Source organism: Petaurus breviceps, unplaced genomic scaffold (genome assembly GCF_028583685.1).
Source record: "Petaurus breviceps papuanus isolate PSGF00001 unplaced genomic scaffold, PetGlider_PUasm1.0 79, whole genome shotgun sequence".
NCBI classification, from domain to species: Eukaryota; Metazoa; Chordata; class Mammalia; order Diprotodontia; family Petauridae; genus Petaurus; species Petaurus breviceps.
This window is the reverse complement of record NW_027186523.1, coordinates 30075254-30087694: the sequence shown is the minus strand read 5'-3', so window position 1 is coordinate 30087694 and position 12441 is coordinate 30075254. Positions and strand designations below refer to the sequence as shown.

Sequence of the window (12441 nt, the reverse complement as noted above, 5' to 3'; positions counted from 1 at the left end):
GGGTTCTAGGAATAATCCTGAGGGGTTATACTTCTTCTAGTGAAGGTTCTAAGCTCCTAGAATCTCAGTGTGCTATCCATTACCAATTAGTCGGCGAGATGTATTGGATTTTTAGGAAAGGTACTTATTAGGATGGCATAGTAAAAAGTTAGTACAAAACAACTTTCCAGTCCCATCTAAAAGCATACTCTCACAAAAAATTATAAACATATATGGATGTGTGCATGTATTTATATATGTATGCATGTTTGTATTTGTACATAGACCCATATATAAACATATGTGTATGTCTATACATACACACTCACATACATATGCAGTGTACATTAGAAGGGTAAATTAAACTTAGTGATTAAACTAAATTCATTCAATGGCTCCAAACTGAATGTCTTTATCAAATATTATGGTAAAGTTGTAGCAAAATTCCTTAATGCCTGTCATATTGATTGATGGATTGTTTCATTTAAAGTATTTGGGTATTCTGTGATTACTTTAATTGAGGTGGGGAGCAGAACCTTAACTATCAAATAAGGATGGGTCAAAGTTATCTGTACTACTAGAGTAGACTACCTTTGTCTGGGAAGGTCACCTTGACATTTCTGAGGAATCACTGAAGCCATTGGAGGACTTAAATTAGAGCTGCAGAATGAGCTTATGTCTTCTATGAAGTTTTTTTTTTTTTACAAAATCTGTTGATATGAAACACACATATTCTTTAAAGACTTTGTTTTGATAGCAACATAAATAGAATTAAACAGCTTAATGGAGAGTTATTGTCCTAATATAGATATTATCTATACTGTATAAGGAGGGAAGAGTCAATTTAAAGAATTATGAAATTAGGAAAACAGGTATGAAAAGGCAAAAAAGAAATTATGCATAAATTAGAAATTTGGTAAGGTTTGTGTGTATGTGTGTGTGTGACTGATGTGTCTATGTCATTTTGATAAAAAGTGAGGATCAGTATATGCTACATATAAAGGGAGGATACAAAGACTGAGGAGAAAAAAATGCAATTGTCTTATTAAATAAGTCATAGGAGCTTGCCTGGGGGTATGAATGGGTTGAGCCTGTAATCACATAGCTAATATCTCAGAGGCAGAATTTTAACCTAGGTATTCCTGACACCAAACACAGGAGCCACAAAGTCCATTGTGTCTAATCCCTTCCAATGAAGAAACCCAAGACCAAGAGAAATAAAATGCCAAATATCCCAAAGGTCAAGTGAGTGGCAGAATTAGGATTCAAAATTAGGTCTTATAATTCCAAAAGGGTTCAGCTCTTTTTCCATTGTACTGTGGTGACCAAGTGTTTGTACATAAAGAATACAATGTAAAACTGGGAACTTCAACATATATACAGAGAAATATTGTTTACTTTTATGTGTTTGCCAATGAATGAAAAATTGGACATTTTCTACAAAGCACAAAGTCAATTTTACAGCACTGACAAGTGAAATAATGGACATAATAGTTATAATAGTAAATCTAAGTTGGTACCATGTTCACATATCCAGTATTTGCATTTGATTTTACACTTACACTTAAGATATATTGCTATTAATACATTCTGTTTGGTCATTGGCCTCACTCCATAGAAAACTTGAGAGAGACACAGAATTATAGAATTTTAGAGTTAAAAGGTAGCCCAGTCCACAGTATATCAGAAAAAAATCCCATTAAAAGCAACCAACAAATGGTTATCAGACTCTATTTGGAGGCCTCCAATCAAAGAGGGAACTCATTGTCTCCAAAGGCAACTCATTCCATTTTCCAATAGCTCTAATGGTTAAGCAGTTACCCTGATATCAAACCTAGAAACTCCACTTAAAAGTATCAACCCACTAGTCCTAGTTCTGCCTTTCAGGACAGTCAAATACCTCTTTCACACAATAGTACTTCAAATTCTTGAAGTGAGCTATTATATTCTATTTGACTTTTTTCAGGGTAAGGAAATATACCCCGTTCCTTTAATAAGCCTTCATATTATACAATATGGACTTATGGCACTTCACCATCCTCGTTTCCCAACTTTGAATGCTTTCTAAGCTTATCAATGCCCTTCTCAAGATGTGGCACCCAGAAATGAATGTAATACTAACCTTCTTATTCCAGGAAGCTCTCTCTTTCTTAATGTAGTCCATAGGTCATTTGACTGCCACATTAACTGATTGATAGGTCATTGAACTTTATTTGTCTACTCTGTGGCAGGTATTAATTAATGAGGATAGCAGAATAGGAACGATAAGAATCTGTATCTTCAAGGAGTTTACATGCTAATGGGGAACTCAACACATATCTCCATACATAGATACATGGGAGTATAGGGGTATACAAAGATACACACACACACATATATACACGGGCAAAATAAATACGAGACAATATTAGGGAATGGGCATTAGGAAGGGCGTCATGTAGAGGTTATCATGTATATTTGAGTTGATTTTTTGAAGGAAACAAGGGATTCTGTGAAGTAGTGGTGAGGAGGAAATTAATTCCGGGTGTGGGAAACAATTAGCACATAGATGTGGAGAAAGGGGATGGGATGTTGCCTGTGAGGAAAAGCAAGGTCAGTTTCTTTGGTCGATAGAATATGTGAAAAGAAGTATTGTATAAAAAGGCTGGAAAGGGAAGACAGATTTAAGTTGTGAAAGGCATTTACGTGCTAAAAAGAGGGGTTTGTATTTCATCCTAGAGGGGACAGCTATCCACTGCAGTCTTTATTGAGGGAAATGACCTGCATTTAAAAAAATCACTGGCAATTATGAGGAGGAGAGAAAAGAGGGGAGAGAGTTGAAGTAGGGAAATGACTTAAAAGGTTTACATCAATATAAGTTATTTTAATAGTCCAGGCAAAAGGCTGTGAGGGTGTAAATTAGAAAAGTATCACATGTTTATTTCATACTGAGTTGATGAACCCACTAAAAATTACGAGACCTTGTTTTAAATGACCATGTTGCCACTCTTCCTCTCTTCTACTGAAGTCGATGTTTTGGACTTAAGTGTAAAACTTTTCAGTTATCATTACTAAGTATTCTATTATTCCATTTGGCCAAATGCTTCACCCTAAGGCAAAACTTTTGCATACTAATTCCATGATCCAGCATAGCTTTTGTAACCTGAAAATTTTGTGAAAGTTTTGTTGGATATACTTGTTCATATTATTTCAAGAGCCTAATATCTGCATTCCTTGAAATTTCAGTACCTCATGCAACATTTTAAAGAATGGTGCTGACAAAGAACAGCACTCACTAAGTACCAATAGTCATTTTATTTGGGGGCCATCTCCAGTCATCCTGATCTATATTATGCCTCTTGACCTGGACTGCTCTGGGGGAGAAAGTCAGGCTTGAAATCTTGCACAGTTCTCCCTCACTTAAATTCAATTCACTTGCAAATCATGGCATTATCTTCCTGATGTCAAAGTCCACTTTTAGAAGGAAGGACAAATAACAACATTTTGTTTAGTTGCAATTTCATAGTGAGACATTGAGCTTTTAATCTAGCCTGCCACCCATAGGGGAAAAAAACTAACTACAAAAACACAGTTTATATATCTATTTCTAACTTCATACACGTGGCATGATAGATTGGTAATAAGCTCAACATATAATACTTTGCTTGTTTGTTCAGAAGCATAAGTTGGTTATGTCTTCAGTGTGTGAACACGTTTGGATGAAAAGTGAAAAATCGTACAGATGGTTGGCTACATAATGTTTCCATGGAAACGTCCACATTTCAGTGTTATACAGACATTACCACATTAAAGACTATAAACTAATCCATTTATTAATTGTCTTTTCTAGGGGTGGGTGGGTAAGCACCTAAGATTTCATTAGTGTAAAGAACTTCCGTTATGGAAACTCACCAATGTACACTGGCAACTAATTTATCATTTAGGAGCTATAAAAGTCCTTAAGGCAGCTAGGTATTGCAATGGTAGAGTGCTGGGCCTGGAGTCAGGAAAACCTGAGTACAATTCCAGCCTGAGACATGTTTGACCCTGAGCAAGTCGCTTAATCTACTTACCTCTGTTTAATCAACTGTAAAATGGGGATCATAATAGCACCTACCTCAGGGGATAGCTTTGAGGATCAATGAGATATTATATGTACAGTGCTTAACATAGGAGCTTAAGAAATGATTATTCCCTTTTTCTTAAAGAAAAGCATCATCTGGTTTCATTAACTGTTTCAGGGACTTGCCGATTACTTCACAGATAGAATGTGTCAGAGACAGGGCTTGAACTCTGATCTTTCTGATTCCAAAACTAGTTCTGTACATAATGATGCCTTTAAATTGATCTATAAAATTCATTTATAAAACTAGAGATGAGTAATATTTTTGTGCCTATATTATTAATGAAATGATTAAACCCTTGAGATTTGAGCTTTGAGTCAAAAGTTACACTATTACCTCAATTTCCAAATAAGCAAAATCAGGACCTTAACTTAATACCCTTGGACTTTAAGACACCTAGACTTTATTTTAAATCTCATCTGGGGCAGCTAGGTAGCACATTGGATTGAGTGCCAGGCCTGGTGTTGGGAAGACTATTGTTCCTGAGTTCAAATCTGTTCTTAGACACTTACTAGCTGTGTGACACTGGGCAAGTCACTTAATCTTGTTTGCCTAATTTTCCTCATCTTTAAAATGAGCTAGAAAAGGACATGATAAACCACTTTAGTATCTTCATCAAGAAAAGTCCAAATAGGGGTGACTAGGTGGCGCAGTGAAGAGAACACCGGCCCTGGAGTCATGAGGACCTGAGTTCAAATATGGCCTCAGACACCTAACATTTACTAGCTGTGTGACCTTGGGCAAGTCACTTAACACCAATTACGCTCCAAAAAAAGCAAAAAAAAAAAAGAAAAGCCAAAATGTGGTCTCAAAGAGTTAGTTAGACACAACTAAAACCAGTTGAAGAACAACAATACACTTTAACTTGAATCCTCGCTCTCATCCATACACAGTTATTTATGAACAGGCATTTATTAAATATGTCCTACTGCTATTTTTTCCATCCAGTTCTTACTAATGTTGGCATAAAGGTGACTCTGGATTCCCAAAGTCAGTGTCAGAGAAATAAAAACTCTAGTAGATCTTATCACATTATGAAGGCCTTAAATACAATCCTAGAAATAGACTTTTGTCATCAATGGGTCAGCCTTGTTAAATGTAGAGGTGTTCATACTCAGAAGAATGGCAACAGGACACTCATAAAATGTTGATAAATTGCTATCAGCACTGGAAGAATTACTATCAGTTACAAAATCCAAGTAACAAATCATAGCTAACCCTGGGATCCCACTAATTAAAAATACCAAAAATGATCCTGAATAAATCCAAAGATTGCATATCACAATTTCCAAATAAGGATTCATGTCCTTTCTGCCCAGATAGTATTCTCTTTTTTTTTTTCCTAAGACAGTAATTTTAACTGTTTCCCTACTTGGTTCCTGTCTCTCTCCATCACACACATACACACAGATGTATCTTAATATTGTAAAATGAATTAGTGGCTTTAAAGTGAGTACTTACCTGGAGTTACTACTACCCCATTTCCATTGACCACAGGTTGTTCTTCCTCCTCCTCCTCAGGAGGCTCAATCCCTCCTTTCTCCATGTTGCTGACTGACTTATTCCTCTTACGCTTTCCTTCAGCACTTGGTGTGGCTCCTGGAAGTATCTGGTCTGTTACATTTAACAGTAAGGGAGCTGGTTCTGCAGGAGGCTTTGGGGTGCCGTAGTAATTATCTGCAAATAACACAAAAATGCCTGAAGTAAACACATTAGAAATATCTCTCTCTTACTTATCTTGGCATCATACCATATTCTAAGTTGGATAACTGTATTACCTATTTATTTCCTACTCTACAGAGTGACAGAAAACTGTAATGTGTACCAAACATAATAGTGCTATGATTTAGGGCCAAAATAAATGGTCATTGTTTTACTTTCTCAATTTTTACTCCCCCTCCTGTGGCAGACCCAGTTTTGCCGTGATTCTTTAAATATTGTATGTAGTATAAAAATATATGATTGTTTGACATTCTTAATAATCTGCATTGTTCCTTGAGAAATTGGAGGGTTTAGAGGGCACTCCTTGTGGAATCTAGTTTTGAATTTTTTTTCTACATCCAATAACATCATACCTCTCTTGAACTGCAGGCGATGTACATTTTCAAAGCTCTCAAAGGTCACTGGCTATTTAATTTGCTTTGTCCAGCATTCAGCTCTGGGTCATGTTCATGTGAAAATTAAATGTTTGGGGATATTGCAAAGTGTTTTTCCTCTTTTATATTTTGTCTAAATAATCATCAACTTTCTGTATATTCCCCCTTGGCATTTGGTAGTATGTGAATACAACTTTATATTTTCAACAGACAACACAAAATTCAAGAGAAAATAAACACCTGTTCTGATGAATAAAAACAATAACAAAAAACAAAAACAAGTGAGAGGCATCCTTTTCTTTTCTGGCATTTTAAACCCAATATTCAAATGAATGCTTCTGTTTGACTAGAAATAATAGAGCTCAGTCAAAAGTTTACATCATTAGGAAGTGACTGAAAACTTATTTATGCTAACAATACCATGAATAGTCACAGTCCACTGACAGTTATTCACAGTTAGTAATTTTCATACATGTAAAAAACTGCCACACAAATGGACCAGAAATATCCACTGGGCTTTGTATGAAGCAAGTTGAAAACTCTAATGATGCCCAGCTGAAAGGCTTATAGGATTGTTTATTATAAGGAAAAAAATACTGAGGGTTAATTTCACAATAATTTTCAAGTAAATGGAAGGTTATTAGTAGTTTTGAAACTCAAGATCATTGGGAAAGATAATAAGCAATCATTTAGCTACTTTACAAGAGTTCAAGAAGCTAACACAATGTATGCCTAGTCAGAATCCAAAAAAGATTTCAACAGGATAGCAAATTGAACTGAATATCAAAGTTCTCTTGACTCATTTCCCTTCAACAGTACCGTTATTGTTTACCCAACAGGTACAAGGCAAATTGTTTAGCCCTATTTTGAATACAAAGGTCAATAAGACTTGCTGCTATTCTCGAGTATCATAAAATTTAAGATGGGAGATAAGGCATTTTCAGAAAAACAATATGATACAAGGGTTAGTATTAATTTTAAAAGAAAGTACATAAGTACACTGGGATTCTAGTCAACTAAGGTATGTCCTTGGAAGGATAGACCTTACCCAAAAGGGTTGAATAAACAAAACAGGCAGTAGAGGAACATTGCATATTAAGAAGAGATAATGTGAGGAAACATAGGAAGAGGTAGATGGGAGTAGGATAGAAATCATTTGGGTACTCTCCAGTTTATCAAGGTCATCTTTTCAATTATTTTTTTTCAATTAACATAGATCTATTTGCTCTTTTCTTTTCCTCCTCCCTCCAGCTTCATCCTTCCCCTTCATTTCCCATGAGGAAAAAAGAAAAATAAAATTCTTTTAGTATGTAAGCGTAGTCAAACAAACCAATTCCCACAATGGCCATGTCCAAAACAAAACCACTGTCTCTCACTCTCCATCCAGAGTCCATCACTTCTGCAAATAAAAATGGGTAAGGTGCTTTTTCATTAGTCAGGAGGAATCATAGTCAATGAGTTGATTGGAATTCTTAAGTCTTTCAAAGTTGGTTTTACAGTGCTATTATAGTAAATTTGTTCTTCTGGTTCTGATCACTTTAATCTGTATCAGTTTACAAAGTCTTCCTTGGTTTCACTGAAACTATCTGCTTCATTATTTCTTCTGACACAGCAGTATTATGTTATACTCACACAATTATAATTTATTTGTTAAGCCATTTAAAAATTTATGGCAGACCATTAATTTTCAGTTCTTTGCCACTACACAAAGACCTACTATAAATATTTTTGTACAGATGGATAATTTTCCTGTTTCTTGGATCTATTGATGGATACAGGTCTAGAAGCAGTATTTCTGGGTCAAAGGGTATACACAGTTTAATAACTGGTCATTATTACAAATTACTGTCAATCTATGGTTCCACCATTATACACTTGAAAGTTGATTATGTACTCAAGTTCAGAACTTCACATTTATTCTCACTGAATTTAATTTTATCAAATTCAGTTCAATGTGCTATCCTGTTGAAATCTTTTTTGGATTCTGACTAAGGCATACATTGTGTTAGTTTCTTGAACTCTTGTAAAGTAGTTAAATGATTGCTTATTATCTTTCCCAATGACCTTGAGTTTCAAAACTACTAATAACCTTCCATCTACTTGAAAATTATTGTGAAATTATCCTTCAACCTTTTTTGCCCCTCATAATAAAGAATCCTATTGGCTTTCTAGAACTTTCTTTAAAGACTTTTATTTACCTTTAAGGCTATTTTCGGACACACTTCTAATTTCTCCACTCTCATCCTTTAGTTATAAAGGTAACAAGGACAAATAGTTTACCATTTTAGCCTATGAAGTTTGTTAATTCCCTAAGACTTCACTTACGTGGACAATGATACTAAGGACCTATTCCAAAAGTTCACTGTCTGTTTTATGGCTCTGTGTCCTTGTAATTGATATTATGTCAGGAAAACAATGACTATCTTAAGCATAATGGTATTATCTTCCATATGTAGAGAAGATACTTGAATTCATACTTCAACAAATATTTAATAGGACACAAAAAATATTCCTGCCTTCAGATAACTACAAATTTCTATTTGCTTTGAATTACTTCAAATAGTATTTCTTTGCTAAACAACAACAAAAAATTTTTACTCTAGGAACATATGAATTGTTATTGAATTATTATATTTAGAAGTAGCTTGGGCAGACAGTTGTAATTCTATGGATGTTCAATAACGTGTGTAAGCTTTATATAAATTAACTGTAGATCATTTCACGTTGACTTCAAGTGGAGATGGATTTTAGAGAGGTAACATACTTATTCTCAAGATTCTTCACAGATTAAGGTCTTGACCCCTATTCCTCCCCAACATTCTTGGTGCTTTTATTTCCATTTTGGTAAGCAGAAGGAATCAATTTTGGATAATGGCTTAGTAGAACAGAGATGATTGCCTATCAGGTACTCTGGGGAGGTACATATAGAAAAACTCATCACTGGGATCCTAAAATAACTTGAAAATATGCCCTTGTGTTGGAAACAGTATATGGAGAAATCAAGGTTGCTGAGAATTTTATAATTTGCTTTTACAGTTTTATAAACGGAACAAATGCTTAGTTAGATACTTGGCATTCGCAAAGGCACCTGCTGAGTTAGACTGTAACATTAAACAGAGAGAAGAGATTCAGAGCTCCAGACCCAATCATAATTAATTATGTTAGAAAACCTGCCAGATCATAAGTAAACAGTCATTTTCACCCAAGTCAGAGGTTTCATTTATGGATACAACCCAATGAATCATGGAAAGATTTGAAATTTAATCTTGCAAGCAGGTCTTCTTAGAGGTATATGTCTATTAAAAATAACATATAAGAGAAAGTTATGAGTTATAATTGTGATTAAAAAATCCTCTCTTATTTAAGTTATTTAAACCATTACAGGAGAGGAAGGAGAAAGAAAAGCCACTTGGGTTCAGAGTAGTATGTCACTACAAGTATTTTTAAAAATCCTATCTAATGATATCAAGCAAAATCAAGGAAACATTTACTAAGTGCTCAAATATAACATAATTTGATAGAAATCTGTATCCTTCCCTAAAATAGGCAACAAAAACTGATTTAAGAATATTTATGTCATCTAATTCATGCAAATCAACTTTCTAAAAACATTTTCTTGAATGATAGTAAGGCTGAAACGAGGCCCTCCAGAATGTCCCCCTTTCTTTAACAAGTCATGTGTCATAAACACCCTTAAAGCAAAGAGCTCACAATTTGACCTTCAAAGTTAATGTCTTTATGGTGGTTGTTTTTCTGAAAAAAAGTCCAATTTTGTTTCTCAGATATAAGTGATCAATCATTATTAGATTAATTGTTGATACTAGCACATAATAGTACTTTAAAATATTGATTAATTGATCGGTATCCTTTCCCAATAGGCAAGGGCCATAATTCCATTTTATTGCATTCTTATTTCACATCACTAAATGAAAACTTAAGAGGATGCTATTTTCACAATTCTGATAAAGTGCATATCTCCTTTTAGCCCAGATATATAAAACTTGTACTTTTCTGTCACAAGTCCTATTTTTCCACAAGTACAATAGCAACCGCTTCCACAACTCCCCCATCCCTCAGCTGTATTATTTTAAACTAAACAGGTCATTTTGCTGAGTTTTTACAGTAGTTTTCACAATAGAGTACAGTTTGAATTCTACCATATCCAACTGTCCCTCAATACTCTCCAATACCCTCAAGGAAACCATCAAGATAGTTTAATTTGGCTGACATTTTCTTAGATGTGTTTGCAAGTACTCACTGAGTTCCCTGTAGTCAATCAAATTTAGCATTCATTTATTCAAGTACTATTTGAAGCTAGCCAAGTTGGACAGGCATGCCAGCAATCTCTGTGTGCTAAATAAAATGGTGTCTGTTGACTGGCCTGTGTAGTTGGTATGTTCACTTAGAGGGAGTCAGATAATTTTCCTGTAGTTGTCTCTTCCCTTTAGGCATTGTCAGAATAGATCAGAATACTTCCTGCATGCTCCAAATAGAGTACATAAAGAAGTTATGCAGAGAAGCTGCAAAGTAGTTAAAAAGAAGCCACAAAGGATATGCTTGATGCCAATACACAACAATTTGAGAATTTAGTAACTTTAATTGGCTAGTTTTTTTAAATGCTCCTTTATGCATTTTCCCCATTTAATAAGGTTGGAAACTTTATAGAATCCCTTTTATTAGTGAGGATTTTAGGGTAAAGTACAATGAGGGGATATCTGCTTTTTAGTATTCTGTCAAAATTTGCCATAGCTTTCCTTCCAAGGAGAAAGTGTCTTTTATAATTCATGGTTTCAGTCAGTGCCTGCCATAATCTTGAGCCTAAGAATATAAAATCTGACACTGCTTCCATTTCTCCCTATATTTAGTAGGAAGTGATACAACCAGTTGCCATGATCTTTGTTTAAGTCAGCTTTTATCCTCTCCTCTTTCACCCTCATCAAGAAGCTTCTAAATCCTCCTTTACTTTCTTTTATCAAAGTGGTAACATTTGCATATCTGAGATTATTGATGTTTCTCCTGGCAACCTTAATCCCTGGCATTATGTGTGATGTACTTTGCATGTAAGTTAAATAAATAAGGTGACAATATATAGCCCCCTCATACTCCTTTACCAATCTTAAACCAGTCAGTTGTTCCATGTTCAGTTCTAACTTTTGCTTCTTGACCCTCATACAGGCTCCTCAGGAGATGATGTGGTAAGTAAGATGATCTGGTGCTCCCATCTTCTTGAGGACTTCCCATATTTTATTTTGATCTACAGAAAGGCTTTAGTGGAGTCAATGAAGCAAAAGTATATGTTTTCTGTAACTCCCTTATTTTTTCCACAATCCAGTGAATACTGGCAATTTGGCCTCTAATTCTTTTGCTTCTTCAAAAATCAGCCTGTTGGGGCGGCCAGGTAGCACAGTGAGTAAGAGCACCGGCTCTAGTGTCAGGATGACCTGGGGATCGAATCCGGGCTCAGACACTTAGCACCACACCCAGAAATAACTGGCTGTGTAACCTTGAGCAAGTTACTTAACCCCGATTGCTTAAAAAAAAAAAATCAGCCAATTCTGGTTATTCTCAGTTCACATAATGTTAAAGTCTAGCTTGCAGAATTTTAAGCATAACCTTACTGGCATGTGAAATGAATATAATATTTAGTAATTTCCTCATTATTTGGCATTGTCCTTTGGGAATGTGATAGAAACTTAACTTTTCCCATCCACTGGCAACTATTGAGTTTTCCAAACTTGCTGTATATTGAGTGCAGCACTTTAATGGCATCATGTTTTTGGATTTTAAATTTAGCTTTTAAAATTTAGGATTTTAAATAGTTCAACTGGAACTCCATAACCTCCACTAGCCTTATTGTTTACAACACTCCCTAAAGTCCACTTAACTTTATTCTCTCTGATGTCTGGTTCTCCATCAATATCCACACCACTGTGGTTATCATTGATATTAAGATCTTTCTTGCATATTCTTCTGTATATTCTAGCCACCTCCTTTTAATCTCTATTACCTTTGTCAAGTCCCTACTATTTTTGTCTGTTGATGTGTCTGGTGAGGAAAGTCTGATGCTGTAAATATCAAAACTGCATGGGAATGTGGAATGTAAAATCTGTAAATTGGATGCAGTTAAACAGGAGATGGAAAGATTAAATATTGACATCTTGGGTGTCAGTAAACTCAAATGGATTGGAATGGGTTAATTTAATTAAGGTGAGTGTGTGTATGTGTGTGTGTGTGTGTGTGTGTGTGTGTGTGTGTGTGTGTGT

General features: G+C 35.1%; 1 protein-coding gene across 1 annotated transcript in view; it reads right to left on the bottom strand.

Moving 5' to 3' along the window:
- LOC138175883 (membrane-associated guanylate kinase, WW and PDZ domain-containing protein 2) overlaps positions 1 to 12441 on the bottom strand; it is a 1727565-nt gene that overhangs the window by 655786 nt on the left and 1059338 nt on the right. The window contains exon 4 of the mRNA XM_069106526.1: positions 5544 to 5759. Coding sequence (XP_068962627.1) covers positions 5544 to 5759 — 216 coding nt within the window. The remainder of the gene's footprint in view (positions 1 to 5543; positions 5760 to 12441) is intronic.